Below are 23,414 nucleotides of genomic sequence, written 5' to 3'. Positions count from 1 at the left end.
AAATAAAAATCTAAAAAAGTTGTATAGGTATGTAAATCATTTTTATCACTAATCTACAATTAATAATTCATCATTGGGATAATAAGTAATTTTAAAACAGATTTAACTTTTGACCTCAAATTTATTAGCATTATTTTCAAAGTAATAAATATTAGTTTTACAATATTCTAGGCCGTAATAAAAAATGTTTTTTTTTATTATACAGGACAAAAAAGTTTGACAAACAAAGCGTATGTTATTACTTTACGGATTTTTCGCTGTTTAACGCTTTACATACTTTTTTTTATGTTCAAACCTGTTAAATACATAATGACAAAGTGCCATACAGTCAGAAGACGCGAAACTTTGCAAAATATAATATTTTAATGTATACAAGGCCACAGTAAAATGATGTTAACTGATTATGTAAGGAATGTATGGTTCAAGTTAAAAATTGAAGTATTCAAATTGAAACGGTAAGGATTACTAGTATGTAAAGTTGTTTTTCGTCGTCGACGCTACCGTCTAAACTCCCGTAATTCTTTTTTCGTGTAATATACATTTTTACAGCACCGTAAAGATGCTGTAGACATCTAGCATTCGTATATCATTCTTACAAAAAGGCACTTATCCCATATATGCGCATGATGCTGCAACTTGTATGCGTCTGGTTTGCTAAACTTTTTTCTTACTGCCTACACATTCGGCTTCACATTATTCAATGCTTGCTTATTTTGTTAATTTTATTTCTTGATGAAAATAAGATGTTAACTATTTTACAGTGTAGTAAAATGCTAGACGATTACAAACCACTTGTTATAACAAAGTTTAAACTTGGAAGCATTATTTACAAAAATGTGCCATTTATTTTTATGGATTATTTAATAGCTCTGAATTTTTAACAACAGTTTCTATGTTTAATCGACAGCTCATAGTAAAATTGCTTTTCTCTTTAGCTTTAAAAGGTATTGTACGGTTGATAAAGGACTTTCAAAGTTTAAACTTTCTTTTGATCATAAGAGAACAGGGATATGTACAGTGCAGGATTTTACAGACGGCACGTTAACGCGGTAATCAATAAATACAAGCGAAGAAAACGTGAATCTCTTCGGAATGATTTTATACTAAAATGTATAGCTTTACGGGGTTTCTTGAACCATCGATAAAATCCTGAACGGAGTTTATATTACTACTTCGCCATTGATATATTTTGAAAAAAATCCTTGCTTTTTTAGTTTAGTTTTGGATTTCCTTAGTTTTATGATTTTCTCAGTTTTAAGTATTATCATTCATTTCTTAACATTTTGTTAAATCAATACAATTACATATATTAACATAATATACATTGAATTCTCTTAAATGTCAAAATATCGGCGTTGCTATAACAAACATATTAATTACGACTATTATTAAGTAACTATTGTTCTTCCCTAGAGTATTTAATGAAAACACTAATTAGAATAATGGGCATACACACTTTCACTAACTTATTAAAAATAATTATTTCAATTCTATTGTGCATTAAACAACAGCACGATAAAAAATTTCAAAAATACAATACATAAATTAAGTAGTGACGTTTCTTCTCTAAAAATGATAAACTTATTTTAAACATTGATTGCTGTATCAACCAAATTTTAATATTACTGAAGATTTTTAAGTATATTTCTGGTTTATAAAAAATTAAGTGCAGTAACTCAAGTACCTCGTATTTCTTAGGCCCAATGTGAACAGTATGAAAAATATAATTTAATTAATAGTTTTTAATTAGCTTTACATTGGGATTGAATGTAAAATAGAAAATTAATCGAAAACTGGAAATGTCGATTAGTTGCGGCATTTTAAATTTTATGCAAGTATTATTGTAAGGTAAGATTAAAAGTGAAAAATATAATACTTTTATCATGGGATTGCGCTGAGAATTAACATCCGCTTATTCATGTAATAGATTTGAAATTCAAATAATCAGATACAACATTACTAATAGACAATCTCAAAAAAAATTAAAATAAAATACATGCACATTAAGTTTTTTTTATATGGTAACGCAAAAATGTTTTCAATACAAATACGTAAACATGAATTTCAATTAAAATAATAAAAAAAGAGCCCAAAAAGTTATATCATTCTTGCAGTCATCTATCATTACATTTTCTAAGCGCAACACACCTACTTGCATTAATAACAATATAACTTGCTTAAAATTGGCAGTAGTTAAAATGACTTGATTTACATACGTGTACATAAGCAAATCTATCATAAAACATTGTTCGAACGAGACTTAAGATCTTGTCTGAAAATTCATAGCCTACAAAACTTCTGAAACAAAGACTTTCGTTTTTAAACCATAAGGATCTTATCTATAATAACGGAACATAGATGTTTGCTATGATTAAAAAGTTTCAGGCAAGATTTTACATTTATTAATTGACGGAACCTACGGGAACGATTTATGATAAAGTTAATCCGGCATCTTTCGCCATACTGTAGAACGCGCTTTCTGGTTTTTGAAGTAATGAGTCGGGCGATTCAAATTCGACAATCGCGCCCTTATCTAAGACAATAACCCTGCAAAAAATGTTTAACATGAATAACTTTCAGTTAGATAAGCGAAAAACTGAGTTAAATATATTACTATTTAAAGTCTTACCTGTCTGAATCGAGAATAGTATTTAGCCTATGAGCAATAGTAAGAACTGTACATTCTTTGAATTCTTCGCGGATTGTCCTTTGAATCAGGTCATCAGTTTCAAGATCAACGGCAGCTGTTGCCTCGTCCAAAATCAGAACTTTAGTTTTTCTAAGCAAAGCTCTTGCTAAACATATCAATTGTCTTTGACCAACGCTCAAGTTATCTCCTCCCTCGGTAACTTCGTGTGATAAACCATTCGGTAAAGCTGAAAATCAAAGTAAAAGTAAGTGAGCATCTAAATAATGAATTAGCTATGCGAGCGTATGTGTAGACATAGAAACCGCAGTAACTTACTTTGAACGAAGTCCTTGAGATGAGCATGAGCAAGCGCTCTCCACAAATCATCGTCGGAACACTTGTTGAAAGGATCCAAATTGAGCCTCAAACTGCCTGAAAATAGTACCGGATCCTGTGGTATGATGGTCAGTCTCGACCTAAGAGTGTGTAAACCGAGCTTGGAAATGTTGATGTTGTCGATGAGAATTTCGCCGCCGGCAGCTTCGATGATGCGGAACAACGCGAGGGTCAGAGAGGATTTGCCGGCTCCGGTTCTTCCGACGATGCCGACCTTCTCACCACCGTTTACACTGAAGGTCAGGCCGTTGAGTACCAAATCAAGTCCTTCCCTGTAGCGAACCTTAAAGTCGTTAAAATCAACGCTGCCGCGCGACGGCCACTCCTTGTCTGGATCGTTTTCCGGTATATCCCAAGCCGCTTCCTGTGGAGTCTCGCCGTACTCCTTTATCCTCTCAACGGCCACGATGTTTGTCTCTACGTCGGATGTCATTCGGACCAGCCAGTTTAGTGTTTGCGTTATCTGTACAAACGATGTATTGTGAGAATCGATATTGTTAAAGATTATCGATATTATAAAACGAAATTGGACTTACTTGTAACGCATAACTGATTGACAGTCCAACGTCACCCGCAGCAACATCTTCTCTGCCAAGTACTGCGAATAGTGCAGCAAAGAAGATTATAAGGTTGCCCACCATTTCCAACCGGATTGCCAACCATCTGCAGAATTGAATTAAAATAAGTCTCAAGACAAGCATCTTATAGATTGCTATAATAATAACTCGAATATCTATTAGAAATCAGTTATAATTTATTTACTTAGAAAAAAAAATAGAAAAAAATCAATGCAATCAATTATAATATTGTTTCTGTACCTGTTAGCAATGATACTAGGATAGTAACAGACTTGGTTGAAATCAACTCGTTTTTCAGATTCTTGTATGAATCTTTCCTGCATGCCATAGGCTCGTATGGTCTGGGCCCCAGTTACCGATTCACCAAAGTGCGAATAAATTGGCGACCTCGAGACCGATTCGAGACGCTTTAGCTGTCGCGAGGTGGCGACATAGAAGCGCTGGATAAAGTAATAAAGTAAGCCTGTCGGGACTATTACGGATATGAAAATTGGCGTACTGTAACTGATGACGACGAGGGTGGCGATCACCTGAAACACAAATTTTGCTTTAAATTTGCCCTTGAGATAGTCTCTGCAAAGAAACAACATTATTTTCATTATTTTAGCGTATTGTCTCGCGAACTCTTTCGCCGGCTCTGTCAAATCATCCAACGTGCTTCCGAGTAAAACGAAAAATTAAAAAAAAAACAACGATATCTTCGCTCTTGAAGAATAATTATGGTTTTTGTAGTGTTTAAAGTGACAAATTTTTAGTATAATAAGTTTTATTTACCCCAAAGCAAAGCGAATTTCATTTTATTTGTGTCAGACGTGTAATTATTCATGAGGTAAAAGGCATTTAATAAGATTGGAATGCCAATGGAATAATGATTCACATTCTCACATATCAAGAACATTTTCATTATTATTGTTGTTATTGTCGTCGTTATTGTATAATCGTTTATTACTACTTAGTTGAGGAGCACTGTATGTATATTTATTAAAATATAAATATTCACACCTAATATAATTTCTTAAAAAATCATCAGAATCTACAATGACGAGTTGCATTCTCTATAAAATAATATAAGAATGATTGAAATGGTCAAATAAATACAGAAATGTGAAAATGTGAAAAATCAAATATCTATGACACTCGTACCCTAATCATATGAACGAAACGTTTGATTGCAGTAGGCTGCCGATATCTTACACATTATGCACAACAGATTTGCATTCAAAGTTTTGTAAATTAAATATATGTGTCATGTATCCAAGTATACTGTAATTAAAAAAAAAATTTTAAATAAAATGCATCATGTGTAAGGTATTACAGATAAATAAGCACGCGTTATGATTTATGACAGTTCCTACACACACACACACACACACACACACACACATATATATATGCGACGATAAAAATAATCAGACGACATTCTATATCTAAAAGCAATATAAGAGCTCTGAAAGTCATATCGATTTCGTAATATTTGCACTAAATTTTTCCGGTGCAAGTGTAGAACTAAGCGCAATCGACTAATAATCGATTAAGCATTATCTGATAACGCTCTTTTTGATTTTAGATGTCGATATATGAATACACATATATATGTGTGTGTGTGTGTGTGTGTGTTACTTATATGGATAACTTAGAACAATATTCCTTTAATAAAAAAAATACTAAGATGAAACAGTGAGATAAGCTTCAAAGCAACTTGAAAGAAAACATCATGCTTTTTGTCTCCAAAATTGTGTAAAAAATGAATGAATGACAAAATGCGTCCTTCCCAAAAAATACAACATATATGTACAACTGAGAATTTCGCCGGCCCACCAACATGTACTTGTGAAAGTCAGTGCTTGTAACGAACAAATGTATTTTTTTATGTACAGACACACACTCTTTAAAAGCCATAATATATAAATACTGCTTACACACAAGGAAAACCAATATGATGGACACAATTATACAATTACTGATTGCTTTCTATTCACGCTCCTTCTAACATATGAAACTCCGAGATATACACATAATCGATGACACGCAAATATCAAACGTCAAAAAAAAAATCCGCCGTACAAAGCACTTTTTAGAGTAAAAAAAGCAAAAATATAACTTAAGAAAATACGATAATAACAATCAAGAATAAAGTAACGCGACTTACGATATATACAATTTTAGAAAACAATCGAGTACGGAAATTTAATGCGCGTTATATTACACAACAATATTCACGTTTAGAACGATCCTGCGTACATTATACAACTCTTTTTTAACAATATTCTAATTTTGTGCGTTTTAGTAGTTATTAATGGCATCTTTTCAATGTAATACGATTAAAATATTTAGTTTGGTAAGTTTATTTAGGTACAATTCATTGAGGATTTTTCAAGCTACGATAATAAGTAGTTCACTTTTTAATAATACACATAACAAAACTACGACATAAAAATAGTTATTCAGTCAGATAAACACTAAAAAATAGCAATACAAAAATACTCAATTTAGAATACGTATACATCTATTCAATTCACGCTTCTTACCAAACACGTTGCATTTGATTATATATAGATTTCTATGAACTTTATTTTGAATTATACTCCTGATACAAAAAAGTTGTTTTCAATGAACTACTAGCATATTCTAAATACATTTTTACAAATTCTATCTTGATTACTAATTCGATTCGTATAAAATGAAATCGCTGTCAACTTTTAAAAAATTGATAAGCCTTCATAAAACTGCCAACTTTTTCCTATCAGGACCTTCAGAGGAGCAAAATTAAATATCATTAAAAAATAACAAAGTAAAAAAGTGCCATCGCATCAATGATCCTGACGATGAATTAATCCAAATAACTACGCATAACGCAATTTGTTGTTCATTATTCACGCTGTTGTTGTCATATGGCTTGCTTGTTAGAATTACCTCGAACGTACAATAGATGGTATCGGAAATTTGTTGGGGGAGAGACGTGTCCAGGACATCGACGTCCTTAGCGAACCTGGAGATAATACGACCGATGGGTGTCGTGTCAAAAAAGGTCAGCGGGGCACGCATCACTCCGCGCAGCATGACGATGTGCATCTGACGTGCGGCCAACCAGCAGCCCAGCTGCGGAGCCAAATCACAGAAAAAGCTCGCCACCGCTACAACATTAGACACGTAGTGCTGGCTGTCATTCTTTATTCCCAATAAGCTTTTTCATTTCTTTTTCATTGTAAACAAATTTCATTTGCGTTTGTCCTCGATTCTCTGATCTTCTATAGCCATTCGAAACACTTTGACGCGACTTGTAGTCGATTATATTTGCAAAAATTTTCTTCGCCTCTGTCTCAGCTTTCGTTTTCGACAAGAGCACAAAAACTGAATTCCAAATTCTTGAGGATCGAGGAAAAAAGTCCGCGCACGAGACTATGACTTATAGAAACTAAATCTTGTACGGCCTACTTAGGTGCTGACGTATAAATACAATTTAAGATCATTTTTAACGGGCGACGGACAGGTACGGGGAGAACAAAGATGTGGAAAAACTAATTGCTTCACCAGACTCAATAGCAATTGGTTGGCTTGAAACATGCTTATTGTTACATTTTCAGATTTGTGACTTTTATTTCTAACTGTCCACACACGTCGGCTCGTGTTCTGCAAGGGGGTGAAGTTTGCTGTGACATGCTACCTTTATGAAGGTGATTCAAAAGAAAGCAAAGGAGGGAATGGGAAAACTGTCACATTTTTGTCAAAACTCATTGAATAACAAAGATCAATCTCATTAAAGTAAAATATCGCTTTCGCGTTCAACACTGAGTTACAGTAAAAATTGTAATTTACAAAATAGATTTTTCACCTCGTACAACGTTTTTCGCTCGAGCAAAACGAGATATCTACACGAGATGAATTATCTACTTTCGCACCAGTTTTGAACAAGATTTGATACCACAAAGGGCCAAAAAATATATCAATTTTTTCTGTGTACCTTTCTGTGTAAAAAAAAAGAAGTAAAAACAAAATATATGACCAAAACAGCCTTTGGTGTTAAACAAAAGTTTATAGTTCAAGACTGATTCATTTTCAAAGCTAATGGGACCAATTTCATTGATATCCAATGAAGTCATGTAGTTGAATAGAATTGCTCTTGTGGAGGAAATCGGTACAAGGTAAGTGTAACTATATAATGAAGGCAGATGAATAGCAGCAGGCATGTGTAAAAACAGGGAGACATTTCCAAGCACAAGCAAGTAATCTTCTACTAATTGACCGTTAACCGTTAAATATTAGTTGTATAATTGTGTCCTTAATTGATTCCAATGAATTTCTTGATTATTCAAAATCCGAGACATTCTTATGTCACTTGAACGACATCAAACCGAAGACGAACTTAACTTATTCAAACTGCTTTTTTATCATGTTTGATCCCTTATAACTATTATCCTAATGTCCAAACTCGACTCATTCCGTAAAGATAATTTAAACATACTATATTCATTCGATTTTTTATTCCATCTTTAAAAACTAAGACAAATAAACTCCAACTCAAAAATATTGGTGCAATTCCAAATGAATGAAAACTTTTTGGTAACAAGCACTTTAAATGAAAGATTGAAAAACAACTGCATCGTAAATAATAGTTTTACAAGCTATGCGATCTATGTAAAAATAAAACAGGTTGCATTGTAAAATCGAAATTCCGTTATTTTTCTACCTTGATTTTAAATTCCCATAATAGCAAGTTCATTAAATGCTACAGGACGTGTCATCACAACCAGGGTTAAAATCATTAATTTTATGCTTACGCTAATTTTAGAACCGTAAAAACACAACAATAAATGTATACATTATCTTAATCAATTTTAATCTTAACAATTTATCGACTGCTAGATTTTGTCATCTAATAATAGTGAATCTATTGCCATTAGATCAATCGGCTCGGTAGAGAATAAATAATACATCAATAAATCGATCAATAATTGATTATAAAACTTTTTTCGCGGCTCTACTGGGAAAGAAAGTTGACAGATTTAATAAAGTGCTGATTATCATCAAGGCTTTGTTGAACTTACCAACAATGTCTTCCATTTAGCACACAAAAAAATGACTGTAATAAGTAAAATACCGCATAGATTCAAGCAAAACCCTGATCACGACAGAACTGAGAAGTCTCTAAAACACAAGACATGAATGCATCTTTGCAAGTTATTTGCACATTGAAGCTTAACATAGCTCAAGTATGTATAATAAAACATAGTAAAGGTAGTTCTTTAGTTTCCTCTTGTGCGCAACACATGATGTTTATATATACTTAAAGACAATCGCGGACGTAGCTTACCCTAAATAAACAGGATAGCCACTGCATAAGCGACATCGGAAGCCTGTTATCCATGGTATCAATATCGGCGCCGAAACGGCTCAATATACGACCGATCGGCACCGTGTCGAACAGGGACATGGGGCCGCGCAATGTGTTGTCTAACGCCTCACGAAACATCACGGCGGACGACCTCAGGGTGCCGATTTGCACCGACAACGAGGCACATATCACGCTCAGTACTGTAACACAACACTGACTTTTCAAAATCCCATCACCTCACGCACACTGCACATTTACTCGTTATATTTTTTTCTTTTTGTCTCTTTTATTCTGATTGAAATATCATTTGTCAATAAGATATATTATATTTGTTAAATGCGAGCGATATGAATGTTAAAAACAATCTAAAGCATTAAACTATTTTTTAGCAAGACTAATATATGTAACATTATTTAATAAAAATGTATATTATATGATCACGTATATAATTAAAATAAGTAAGGGACTTGTAACTATAAAATTAATTTGCACAACCAATATTTACTTTAGATTTTACAAAAGTTTCAGTAAATCTGATATACTTTTCAATGTTTTTGTTAATTGACAGCTTCATCCGATTTGTACAAAATAATTTTTTATCGCTCAAAAAAATCTTATTCACAAACCTAAATGTTAAATAGTTAAAAAGAAATAATTTTATACATATGCATCAAAACTATATCACAAACAAATAAAGCTTATTTTCGTGTACACTGCGACCTTTGACTTTTTTGCAGACTTATACTATTGTTTTAAATACTAATTTATTTTCTGTATACATCGTAACGGAAAGCAATGCATGTATGAGTTGTACTGTTTTGAGTTGCTGTACATATAGAAAAAGCAAATAGCGTCACCTACACCGAAAATTTGTACTCTTGACCACGATTTTTCTTTGTTTATTCGATAAAATTTATAAGATGCAGTGAAAACTTCGTAATTTCTTTCTTTCAGCTAACTGCATAATCGAATCAGCTTTACGACACTGCTAAATGTTACATTGATGCTACAAAAATTCACTGTTCAGTGAGATTTCATAGAATTTATAAAGATTAACTAAATTGTGACATTTATTTCACTGATGAAAAATTATTTGAATTTAGTATGTTCGGTATGTATGTTTGCCGTGCTTTTTTTTTAGAGAATTGACATCGCCATGAAAAAGGAAAGCGCATCAAAAAAGTTGCATACCGAAAAGAAACAAGTGATCCATTGACGTAAAATCATTGGTAAGACGTTGTCAACGGTGTCAACGTCTTTGCCAAGACGATTGAGAATACGACCACTAGGAGTGGTGTCAAAAAATGACATCGTACTGCGAAGAACGTGTGTAATTAATTTTTCAAAAATTCCTTTGGAAGCAATTACAGATCCCAGTGCCACAGTTAACGACACCACAAAGTTGGTCAGGCCTAAAATTATATACAATATGCAAATTCACGGAAGCTGACTAAGATTAAATAAAAAATTATTATAAATGTTTATTATATGAAATCCTATGAAAAAAAAACTTCAAATCAATCATCAAACTTGTTAAATACTATCACATATTACTATTTTCATAATGCGTAATCAATTACGATTACAATCGACTATCGTAAATTTTGTGAGATGTGCTGCTGTGCGCTGAATATGTGAATGCTACTGCGTGCATTTTGTGTTAATAATAATACTGTTAGTACTGCACATGTGTTAAGAAAAAAAAACAAATATACATTAAACTTGACCAATACTTTTCGATTGTGAAAGTGTACAAAACTAGAACTTTTGGGACGTGCTCAGTGATATATGCATCTACTCACTACTCTAATCTAGTTCAGCTTGCCAAGTTAAAAGTTCGTTGTTTTTTGTACTTATTGGTGGACCACTGTTTTCAGCGTTTCGTGTTTTTAGTGGAATAAGTAACGAAATCTTTAAAAATCATCATTCGATCGTGATATCTGAATAGCACGTGTAAAAACGTATTTTCGAAACAAATCTGAAATTAATTTTACGAAACTGAAAGTTGGGATGACTCGTTGAAAATAAATATTTATTTATGACTAAAATGATGATTTCATAGTTGAAACAGTATAGTAACTTATACCACTGTTGCAAAAAGTTACTCTACTTAATTTTCATTTCTCTTTGTTACTTTTATAACCCGACCATAAAACATAAAACTAAAACTAGTGCTCTTTATGTGAGATCTATGAAAGTCCCACGTACCGAAACTAGACAAAATAACCAAGCTTTAATGTTGGGTGGTAAAACGTTGTCTATAATGTCAACATCTTTTCCAAAACGATTTAATATTCTGCCTGATGGAGTAGTATCAAAGAATCCAATCGGAGAGCGCAGTATACCAAACAATAACTTGTAATGTAGTAGGTAACTGCTACGTAGGCAGCCAATAACCATCGTCAATTGCGCAAGAAGCACAAATATTGCTGAAATTCATTTTCAATTTACATTAAGTTGATTTAAGTTTTTTCTTTTGTAGCACGGCAAACGGGATAAAAAATATCTACTTCTATGGCTGCTCACTTTTGTACAAACCATGTTAGTTTAGGATTATTGTAAGCAAGCTTAAATTGATTTACATATGTTAATTTGTTAAATTTTGGCTCAAATATTTGTATTTTGAAATATTGGTAACACAATTTGATCAACAGGATACTCCAGTTTTTTTCTGATATTCTGAAGTTACTTCTAATCAGGCAAGCGATGAATCAATAAATAAATATTAAATGATTTGTGAAATTGTATTGCCAATAACAGAGGGTAGATTAATACACTAATCTCATGTTCTATTTGAAAATAAATGATGAAAGGGTGATATATGCATAACTGATGACAGGACGTCATGCATGAATCAAGACATTAGTTAAAAAAACTAGTAAATGTATCGTCAAAAATAGAGTTCAACAAATATTTCTCAAAAAATGCTACTTATAATTGAACATTCTCAAAAAAATACGATGCTGTAAAGAAACAGAATCAAATGAAATTATAAAAGAAATTTATTTGGAGACACAGCAAACCACACTTGCCCTAGTTTTGAATATTAGTGTGTTATTTAACAAATGCACAGTACTTTATTTCTTTTATTTTGCTGATAGCAAAACACTAATAATCAATGCTCGAATCTATTGCAATGGCAATATAAAAAAAATGTGATTTGTGTTACATGGCTTGTAGAGAATTTGTTATTTAGGTGATGTCCACTAATTCGGCATTTTGAATGCAATTGTAACACTTCACGTACATTTCTAAATTGCCCACATAAAAATATGTTCACAAAAGATTATTTAAGCATATTTGTTTTTTAGATCACGTTATATATAAGCAAATATGTAGTCAATATACACATCAAAGAAAATAGCTGTCATCTGCAGTTTATGTTTTGACGCTTAATCAGTTTCAAGTATATTTTCGTTAAATTTTGTAATACTATAATATTTATTATAAAAAATGATGTGTTTTTAAAAAGCAATTTTAAATGCCCTCTATATTCGTAAAACGTTTCAAAAATGTTAAAATAACTGCAATACATACCTTGTCCTAAACCTAATGCACCATATACACCCAGATATTGATCACGCCCGGCTAGATCAAATGTTCCATTAGCATCTGTAAGGTTGTCACTTGACCATTTACTCAACCATACATTCGAACCAATGCTAAAAGATTGAAAAACTGCATTCATTGCAATAGTAGACAGAGACAGGAACCATCCAATTGATCTCAAATAGTGAGAATAAACTCTCCATTTAACCTGTAAAAAATAAAAATTTGATCAACATTACAACGATTTGCAATTAACTAACAAAATATACGGAGAAAAAATGCACTTACACTACCAGTTTCAGCCTTTTCAGTCTCTATTAATTTCTCTCCTGTTTTGTACTGAATTTGCTCTTTGTCTTTCACACTATTACTGCGTAAAAGACTTCCGGATTGTTGACTGTCAGTTGAGTGTTGTCTACAATAGAAAAAAAAAATAAATAAATTTCGGTATGAAAAATAAATATAAAAAATTAAAAGTTATTGGCATTACCTGCGCAAAGATCCATTTAAAGATTTTCTATCTCCAATAGAACCAGATTCACTGATGCTACCAGAAACTTTTGTTCTTGCTTGATTGATTCTTTGTTGTAATTCTTCAGTACCAATTGTGTTCTCGAGTCGCTGCTTAATCTCTATTAAGTCATCTGTGTTCTCCTCTTCAGTTTGAACTACCATAAATTTTAATTATGAATTGTGAAGTCACAAATTAAAAAGAACAATAAAAATGTATAATAATTCAGGTGAAATCGAAGGTCAAACTCACAGCCATGCGTAAAAATATAAAATATTCTTTTAATTTTTACTGCTTACTATTAATTAATAATTTAAAAAATAATGTTACGTATAATAAAATAAATGGTATGAAATCAAAACAGGATATTTTTCAAAATTAATGGCAAATATTAAAAACGCTATTTAATAGACTAGACACCAAATATTCTAAGCACAAACAACTTTGTTCAATACACTAAGAGATAATTAACGTTATTGGATCATCAAACTAAAAAATATATTTACGATACTGTCACATAATATCGCATAAAAGTTAAACTGCAATTACTTGATCGACTTACGATTTCCAACTTAGTCCCATGAAAAACATATTTACATGTTAATATAAGTAAACTTAAGTTTCAAAATTGAATTATAGTCGTATTGGGAAATTTAATTTAAATAATGTATACCTTCTTGTAAATGTTGCACCAAAAAGTCGGCAAAAGCACCACGTTTCTCTAGAAGTTCTTTGTAAGTACCACATTCAGTTATTTCTCCATCCTTAAGCACAACAATATTGTCCACCTCGGGTAAGTAAGTGATTCCATGAGTAACCAGGATTCTTGTTTTTTTCTTCATAAGTCCACGAGATCCAATAAGATTCTCGAAAATATGTTTTCCGACGTGTGAATCTACAGCACTAAGAGGATCGTCCAAGAAATAGATATCAGAATCATTGTAAACAGCTCTTGCTAAAGAAACTCGTTGTTTTTGTCCGCCCGATAAGTTGATGCCCTTTTCTCCAATTTCCGTCTGATCTCCAGCTGGCAACATTTTAAAATCTGGCGTCAGCGCACAAGCTTCAACGACACGATGGTACAACGCCTTGTCGAGAGGCTTTCCAAAAAGAATGTTATCTTGAAGAGTAGCATTCTGAATCCATGCTTGTTGCGAGACATAAGCGATTGATCCCTACAATAATAGATAAGCCTTATTTTAAGTAAATTTTTATCGTTAAAAATATTTTTAGAAAGAAAAAAATTACTCTTGTATTGACTCGGCCGCTCAGCTTTTCCATTTCCCCAAGTAGAGCAGATATCAAAGAACTCTTCCCTGAACCAACAGTTCCCACAACAGCAACTAATTGTCCTTGCTTGACCTGTAGATTGATGTTTCGTAATACAGGCTTCTCTATATGCTCTGAATCCCATGAAAAGTTACCATTCTCAATGATTAAAGGATTCGCTGAAACGTAACGACATTCAGTATTGTAAACATTTTACATAAGTACCTGTAGTGCTTGAAAATAAAATGAGAGCCAATTAACCTACCTTCCGATTCATCGTGAGTTACATTGTTAGGATCTAATTCTTCGGAATTCATAAATTTGTTTATACGTTTTACAGAAACTGATGCCTGTGAAATAAAAATAATTAGTTAATTAGATTTTGCAAATTTAAATTAAATATAATTATAAAAAAAGCAATTCATAAACTTACTTGAACAACATTGCTAATCATCATAGGTAACATAGATAGCGGGAACCTCAAAATATTAAATAAACTGAGAGAAACAAAAGCTATTTCACTGTTTAATACATTTTTTTCATCGATCAAAACAAACGTAGCAAATGAGACTAAGGACACCTGTAGGATTTATTTAAAGTAAATAATATATTATTATAATCAAATTCAATCTAGAGGGAAAATATTGCATACCAAGAACGGAGCACAAGACCATATAAAACTTGTCCCAGCATTGAGATATGCAGCTTCTTTAAGTACTTTGATTTCTTTGTTCCTAATTTTTAAAATTTGTTCTTCAAAAGATGGTTCCCAAGCGTATAATTTTAAAACTTTTATACCACTTAATACTTCGTTCATCAATTTAACTCGCTCATCTTTATTTTTCATTTGTTTGATTTGCAAATTTCTCACTTTACCGGCAAGCAATGCATTCACAGGAATTAGAATGATCATGACAGCCAAACCAGATAAAACAGAGGGTCCCAAAATCTGCCACAAAAAGTATAATGCCAGAGCAATTTGTAACGGCGCCGACCATATCATGTTTATATACGCTGTCACATCCATGAATCTTTGAGCATCTACAGACATTAAATTGACGATCTCTCCTACAGTGGATTCTTTTCTAGCGGAATTCGACATCCTTAATGCTTTTCTGTAAATGGCTGCTATAAGCGCTGTTCGCATACGCAATCCTACTAAGAACATGCGATGGAAGTACTGTGATAAAACCAGCGTTTGCAATATCGCCGTCAGAAGAAGGAGCACAGCATAAAAATAACCTTTCCACATAGGCTGATTTTTATGCTTCGTGAAGTTGATTAGCAATCTACAAAACAAATAGGTTTTTATGTATAATGATATTTGTATAATGAAATTAAGCTTATTAATAAAGAAGATAATTTGCTTACGACAAAATTTGTGGACTGACAAACGTCATGACATCTTGTAAAACTTTGAGCATGACACCAAACATGAATATAGGACCAAACGCCTTGCAAAGAGGAGGCAGAACGGAAGCAGATTTCTTATTTTTATCATTATTAAAGTCCACTTGACCCGATGATTTTCTGAACATTGCCTTTGCTCCTTGTGTGCTGGAAAAATTTTCTTTACATTAAAAATGCAATATATACAAATTCTATTTCATATTAAGTGCCAAACGTTTCATGGTTAATCAGAGATTACTCACGATCAATCCAAAATTGTCTTGATAGCAAATAAATATATTACACATATATTATAATTGTTATTGCAAAATTTTACTAGTATGCATCTAACGAACATGGTCTTTACTTTAAATAATATTTCAAGTGCTGTTTTTTCATATATGCTTATTTTTTTGTCAAATACAAAGTAGACACCATGTTAACAGACAAATAGAAGATTTAGAAGACTCACTTATCAACTTTTCTAAGACTTTTTAGCCAGTATTTGTCGAATTGAGGTACAATTTCTTTTGCCATGTCCATGGGATTCATAGACCATAAATCTGAAGTCTCCAGGGGATTTTTAAACCCTCTCCATGCTAGTGCATCAAACCAAGAAAAAGTTAGACGAGATGGGAATGAGGCACTCTGCTCTGGACAAGGTTTCTCTACCTATAAATTACGTTTGATTAGAAAAATTGTTTGTAAATAAACTAAATTAAGAAGATATTTATTGAAGATATTAAGAGCTCCTAACAATGTTTATCGTTATGAAGTACTTACAGGTGGATATTCTGAGAATTTTGGTTGTGCATCTACCAAGAAGTTCAGTAGGAACAATATCACCACAATTGGAAAGTATATCATATATGATATAAATTCGTATCCCATCTGAAAAAAGTTTATTGTAAATATGAAAATTAAGAAGACAAAATATTGTAATAACAGTCGGCTTTATATTTACATCGTTATCACTTTTCCTTAATAAGCTTCTGTACTGAACTATACCACATAAACCAAGAGCAAACCAAAACATCCACAACAATCCCGAAGTTTGCATGCCATATTTTTTATTGTAGTATAGCAATACAAGGGCCAAGATCTGTGAATGAAAAAAAAAAAAACATAATATTTTGCCAGTTTTCTGATCTTTATTATGCTAATATTATGTTCTCAAACAGATAATACAGAGTAAATATTGAAGCAAGAATAATAAAATGAATCACTTACAAATGTCAGAAGCTTTACACAAGGTGTAACGTATTCCACATCATAAACTGGATAAAAATCGAAAGTACTGTCTCGTATCGCTGTTACCAAATCCACAATTGTGAGTACAATTAATGCTGATGTAAGTAAGAATTTTGCCACAAAGAGCCATGTTAAAGGAACATTTCTTCTCTTGCTCCTTAGAAGATAGTAAGCTTCGAATGATGAAAATACCCATAAGAAAATGCATGGTGTCCAAATTAGCACTGTCTTTTGAAAACATTCTGTCAGATCTGGATCATCTGTGTACCATGACAAGTTTCGGTCCTATAACAGAAAAATTCATATTGCTTGAATTGATATTTTTTTATTTATCGTTTATCACTCGTAGCTGATAAGTGAGATAAAGTGTTCTGAGACCGAAAACAACGTGAACAGAAATAAAACAAAACATAGATATAGAAAAGCTTCCTCTTCTATTGTGTACAATGATGTTGAGAGCAATTTAGGTTAATTATGTCCAATCATAAGCACAACACTAGCTGCAGAATGATGATTGATCTTCTCACAGAGATTAAAATCTCATGACATAAAACATTTCTATTGATACTACATTGGGCATGGAAATATTGTGAAATAAGAAAAATTTGAGATAAGATAAGGAAATTGATAATAAGCTAGGGTTATATATTAACAACAAAGTGACTGAGGGCATTATTTTTTTCAATTGATATAAGTTTTTTTTTGCGCACATCATATGCTAGCATAGTGCTGAAAATTAAATTTTCTGAGGCTATCGAATCTACATCTTTTATCTCGAAATGAGTTTTGACAAATAAGACTGTTAATGATGACAGTGCTATTTGAGAATACGATAAGAAGCTTAAGGAGCTAATTATGCTATAGACTGTGTAAACACAGTAACCACATCTTTTAGTCAAGATCTGTGAACAACAGGTAAATTCACAATGTTCAGTTGTAAATGAATCGAATTGAAAAGCGGAGTCATGCCCCCATCAACGAGACAGGCCCGATTTAAAAAGTACAGTTAGAAACCGTAACTGATATACTCGGCGCAACCTCTTATACTCAATATATACTCGTACTAGACACGTGGACGGGGTATTTTCTCATCGGCTCGCTCATCGAGCCACCTTCGTTTCTTCGACCGCTGGCCGCATTCCCGGCTATTTCCCGATTTTCTGTCATAATTTTTTCGAAATCTACTCGCGTATAGCGAAGGTCCATTGTCGCATCAGCAGTCCATGTGTGCAGCGAAGCATGCTACCAGGTATATACTTGTGCGGCGATTGGTCTGCGTGGATGCGCGGCCTTTAAAGAGCCCACGCAAACGAAGACCTCGAAGAGAAAGAGCGCGAGAGAGAGAGAGAGAGAGAGAGAGAGAGCCAGAAGAGGAAGTGAAAATATATATAAAAAGGAGCAAGAGGTGCGGGGATCACGCGGTGCAGGCGGCGTCGTCGCAGCAGATGCAGCACCTCGAGAAAAGAAGGGAAAGCTACCTACCTAGCCATGCGAAAAATCGCTTCGGCATCCGCATCATCGACATGCGCTATGTAACCAACTTTCCGCACAGCACAGCACACACACACACGCATACACACACACACACTCACCCAGAACTTAGAGCCGCAAAATTGGTCCATCGTGTGATTCTCCATCTTGCCTGCACATTTATCACTCTGCGCATCTACCCCGTAGTACTCGCGAATACAATCTGGTCAGCAAAGGCTCCGGCGGAGGTATTAACAGGGCTCCGCACTCGGCAGCTCCGTTCTGGCGACTGTCGGACGGCAGTAGAGATACAGCAGCAGCAGCGCGCGCCAGCGAGCGAGAGACTCGCTTACGGTCTACGCTATTATAACGCGAACACACATATACGAGCACTTATACCGCGGCGGCAGGGTTAGAAGAGAAGAGGGAGGAGGGGAGGCACTGCAGAGATGAAAATCGACACACTTTGATCTTCTCTCTCGTTCTCACTCGCACTCGCACACTATGCGAGATGGCCTGATGCCTGCGCGGATCTGACGGGCAGACTGTCGCGCGGGAGAGCTATATAACTTTTGCTCGTGTGCAGTGCTGCCGCGGCACTGCTGGCGCCCCGCTCTCGGCGCGCATAAGCGGCATATAAGAGAGATATATGGTCGCGATGAGGAATTTACAGAGAGGGTGAAGAGAGAGAGAGAGAGAGAGGGGGGCGCGCAGCGCACGCGACGCGGCGACACACGTTGCCGCACAGCTCGCTTTTCTTTGATTCCGCAGCTTCTAATAAAGTAATACCTTCTTTACTGCGGTTTTTTTATAGATAGATAGATAGAGAGAGAGAGAGAGAGAGAGAGAGAGAGAGAGAGAGAGAGAGAGAGAGGTGTTTATCGGCTGACAGCGAGCGCGACGACCGCAATCGTATATAAGAAACGTGTGACTAACTCTCTCGGTGTGCACCTTGCATAAGATCGAGTAAACGTGCGTAAGGATAAGTATATTGTACTCGTATAATGCGGACGAGACGGACTTCATCGTGCCTTTTCGCGTCGAAGCTGTACACTCAATTATATGCTGAGTAACTGGCTTCCGTGTTTTTCGCGTAAACACTGAATTCGGAGAAATGCTTTCGGCCGGATTTATGATATAAATACACAGGCAAGCGCAGAGTTCTGTAAGGATGAGCGCGTTTGAAATAGTTATGGGCTTGAAAGTAAGTATTTAGAGAGTTGAGTTGGTTGGTTAAATCTCTATCTTCTACGCTCCCTAATAGGAGATAAGGTAGGGAAAAAGGCGAACGGACCAGGTACAAAGAATGAAGACAATGCTGAGAGCTGATTGTGACTAGATTGTAATTATTTATGTACAGGATAACTAGGTCTGTTCGACCCGGCGGCCAGGCCGTAACTGATTCACGAAAGTGACAAAGCTTCTATAAAGTATAAGCTCCCCTCGCCCTCGCCACATCGTGGTGCTCCGCTAGGCGGTGCGTCGGGCCGCATGTGGTGGTAGGATGGGACCGCCACAAGTATTCAGCGGACGGATAGAGTCGTTGGTATTACTGCCTTGTCATTCTGTCAAGGCCGTGTTGTCGCAAACTCCCTATACGCTGACATATTAAAGAGAAAAGTCAACGGCTGTTCACGCGAGCGTGGAACACGTTACGTGTCTGCTTGTTTCTGAAACATTGTGTTTCTATGGAACAAAATGTCGTTAAAAAAACGATTTTTCTTTTTCAAGCCGTGTGGAGATTATTTTGCGGGAATTGCGTAACCGAACAAAGAAATACAGTTCAATTTATGCTGATTATTGTAAAAAATTGACCATCGGCTCTTGGCTCCAAATCGGTAATTGCGAAGCGGAAAGTTTGTCGTTGAATTGAGCTGCTTAGTATTTTGAAGTTATTATTTCTCACTTTTCGATAAGAGCGATACGTGTAAAAATTGTAATAATTGCAAATATAAAAGTTTTTTTTTTTATTTTGACTAGTCGAGTATATTGACGACACAAGCTAGATGCTGGGATAAACAAATTTTCATTAAAAAAATAAAATGCATCGTCATTTTCAGGATAGGATGACGTAAGCACATTTTGAAAATCGTGAAAAATATATGAGCCATACCCGCATTACTTCCGTATACTGCTAAGGTCTTATAGATAAATGATTCTCTTTTTCTTAAACACTTGCAATTATCATATTTTTATGTACAAACATGAACTAAAAAATCGGGGCTTTAAAGGCAAATTGTTATACACATTAACGATGCCATTTTACACGAGGCAGGCATCGGCCACGTGATTTGCTACACTTATCAGACATCCTGAGTACCGTGAGCCTTCACAAATATATATAGGATATGTATGTATACATATATGTATTACCTATGTATACTATATATTACGTTGTCATTCTTTTCTATTTATAGACATTATGACATCACAATGAGTCTCATTTTTACAGTTAAGTGTCTTAAATTCGAAAAATCTTCATATTCAAGTATATTTTTCAAGAATTTTGTTATCATGCCCGATATCTATAGGCATCTGAATAACTACTTGATCGCTTCATTATAGCTTGATGGATTAATTTTTTTTTTTTTTTTTTTTCCATAAGATTCTGATTATGGTGAAATTGTTCGGATAACGACTAGTTTCAATACTGTTTGTACATGGTGACCACCATTTGCAAAATTTGTGATATTTTAATTTTGACAAACGTTGGTTGACAATTAATAATAATTGATTAGTATGATCATGTATTCCAGAGAAATACCGTGATCGAGTTGAAAGTGTCGCTTGAAAGATACATCGACTTATCAACAAACGTTTTGCAATACGCGGCACTTATTTCAAAATGCATGCTCGCGTTTACTCGAAAAAAACAAAACGAATCAAAACGCTCTTTTTAAAAATAACGCCTGCGCTGACTGCTACACAAGTTTCCATCGAGCTGTTGCAGATCACCTCAGCGGGTAACCAGGTGCTTTTAGAATAAGTTTTACCGTCGGCGAAAATATTGAAAACTACCAACGACGACCGGTAGATGTCTTCAAACTACCGTAAAAAAAAGAATACGTGATCCACTTTGCCAAGACCATACACTACCGCCACCGAAGCGGAAGCCGTATAAAATTTGATCAAACTTTGATACTCGTTTGTTTCATCTTCGAGCGTTGATTCAACACCACCTCAAGCTTTCATAGCTAGCGAGTTTCTTAGAATCTTCTTACCACGAACCGTATCATTCTAAAAATCGTAACTTCTCCGAAAACCAACAGCTACTATTAAGCCTAGCGTAGCACATCACTCCGCCGACAGTTCGAAATCCGTCCGCTCGAGCGCGCTGCCTCCGAGCGAGCCGTATGGAATTGGAACGCCAGCCGCGCGCGCACACACCTATAATACCCATCCGCGACAGAGAAAAAGCCGAAGGAGCGACAAAGACGGCGCTACGTCAGTTGTTTACGCGTTGTACGAGAGCGAGCGGTGGTGGCGCAGGAGAAAGAAAGAGCGAGCTAGCGCCATATAGCCACTCCACTGGTATAGTCGCGCGGAGCGGGAGAGAGAGAGAGAGAGAGAGAGAGAGAGAGAGAGAGAGAGAGAGAAGTCCAGGCGAGCGAGCGAGTGTAGCAAGCGTGTGCCCTGCCCAGTCTCAGGCATTCCCTCGCGCAGCGCGCATCGGTGCGGCCCTTTCTCGCCTCATCTCTCCCATACACAGACACACGTACACAGATATCCAGACTCCAGCGACTCCTCGTAATCGAATCAGTCGAATTAGCCGGATTATAAAGCTCGACGAGCGGCGCCACGACAACGACGAGCCCACGAAGGAAAGGAGGACGCCGAAGTGCGTCCTTAAGTGAGCTAGGACTGCAGCCGGCCAGCGTACGCCGAAGGAAAGGGCCACGCGCCGTCTGCCACATCGCCGTCATCGAGTGCTTCTTTCTGCCCCGAGAGAGGAGAAGAGCTGCAGTAGTGCCTGTGTAGTAGATAGTAGTAGTAACTAGTGCTCCGGTGTGTACACAACAGCCCAGAGCGGGCGTCGCGCCAGCGCTAACTTTCCATGGCTAACTTGCCGCGGTTCTAACATCTTGGAGAAGCCAAAAAGGTGAGTCTCTCCAACCATCGATATGTGCGTGAGTCTCTGCGCTTCTCAGCCAGTCAGCCTGGGCTGACCGAGAGCGCGAGCATACAGGTGTGCGCGCGTAAATAAGAGAGTAGGGAGTCCGAGAGAGAGAGAGGGACACGAAAAATTATTCAGGTGAGTCTCTTTCGACTCGCTCTTTCGCAACTTCTCGACGGCTCGAGCCAGTGGTTGTCACTACCACCACCGACGGCGAACCTGCACTTGTGTGTATACGTATACATAATGCTCGCCGCGGAGAGCGGCTACAGGCGCGTGAGCGAGGTGAAAACCGCGGCGGTAGCCGCCGTATACATACTTACGCCGCGTCGTATCGTAGTACTACTATGCTCTATCATGGGCGCGACGATGATTCCGTGTGCACACACATATGCACGACGACGCCCGTGTGTTATGTATACAAGCGGGCTTATCTCACCGGCCGATAAGCGTTGCGAAAGGTGCAGCAGCGAGCTCTCGGTTTTTCACCTGTACGTGTACTTATACCACTGCTGCGATTAGTCGTAGACTCGAGGAACGTAGGCAGCTGCTGCAGGCGAGGAAAATCTAGGTGGCGAAAGATAAAACAGTGGTGTATACAGGCGCAGCAGTGCTTGTCTTTCGCGCGATTTTATCAGCCGCGAGTGAATCAGACGTTAGCGCGGAATTGCTCTCGAGTGTAAAAATTCAATTTTCTGCGGAGTTTAGCATAATTCCGATCTTGAGCAGTGTTTCGTCGATTGCATCAGAGGAGAATGTCTGCGTTGTGGACAATAAAACGAGGATGAATTTGATTGACTCATTATTATTCTATGCACATCGACAGCTCGATACCTTCACAATAACGTACGCACTCGCATTTGTCCATCAATTTCGACGCATCCCCGCAGCTACTGCAAACACAGGCAGCCGTCCGTTACATCCCC

General features: G+C 35.8%; 2 protein-coding genes across 17 annotated transcripts in view; one reads left to right on the top strand and one right to left on the bottom strand.

Annotated features, from left to right (window-relative positions):
- Window positions 1-101: 101 nt before the first annotated feature.
- On the bottom strand, window positions 102-19,008 carry LOC100120375 (multidrug resistance-associated protein 1). Of its 11 annotated transcripts, none has more exons than XM_016985348.3 (22): window positions 18,497-19,008; window positions 16,884-17,189; window positions 16,618-16,755; window positions 16,437-16,544; window positions 16,126-16,325; window positions 15,917-15,933; window positions 15,636-15,834; window positions 14,917-15,553; window positions 14,698-14,844; window positions 14,530-14,614; window positions 14,244-14,443; window positions 13,669-14,170; window positions 13,558-13,566; window positions 12,975-13,152; window positions 12,773-12,899; window positions 12,473-12,692; window positions 11,144-11,364; window positions 3,844-4,133; window positions 3,562-3,688; window positions 2,966-3,488; window positions 2,630-2,876; window positions 102-2,547 (listed from the first exon to the last, which is right to left on the bottom strand). In XM_016985348.3, the coding sequence occupies exons 1-22, from the start codon at window positions 18,539-18,541 to the stop codon at window positions 2,430-2,432; spliced, it is 4,644 nt and encodes a 1,547-aa protein (XP_016840837.1). In that variant the 5' UTR covers window positions 18,542-19,008; the 3' UTR covers window positions 102-2,429. The 11 variants fall into 11 exon arrangements, with proteins under 11 accessions (XP_016840837.1, XP_016840836.1, XP_016840834.1 ...); XM_016985347.3 differs by lacking the exon at window positions 11,144-11,364 and adding an exon at window positions 10,127-10,347; XM_016985345.3 differs by lacking the exon at window positions 11,144-11,364 and adding an exon at window positions 8,915-9,135.
- Window positions 19,009-21,823: 2,815 nt separating this feature from the next.
- The window catches only part of LOC100120402 (protein 4.1 homolog), a 35,526-nt gene continuing 33,935 nt past the window's right edge, over window positions 21,824-23,414 (top strand). For 4 of the 6 annotated variants that reach the window (XM_008207290.4, XM_016985353.3, XM_008207292.4 and 1 more), the window contains exon 1: window positions 21,824-22,473. The gene's annotated coding sequence lies outside the window, so the exon portion shown is untranslated. The remainder of the gene's footprint in view (window positions 22,474-23,414) is intronic. The other 2 variants (XM_003426077.5, XM_001603999.6) reach the window with 2 other exon arrangements.

Source organism: Nasonia vitripennis, chromosome 4, assembly GCF_009193385.2.
Source record: "Nasonia vitripennis strain AsymCx chromosome 4, Nvit_psr_1.1, whole genome shotgun sequence".
NCBI classification, from domain to species: Eukaryota; Metazoa; Arthropoda; class Insecta; order Hymenoptera; family Pteromalidae; genus Nasonia; species Nasonia vitripennis.
Note: the sequence above shows the minus strand (reverse complement) of the source record. Positions and strands in the feature narration are given on the sequence as shown.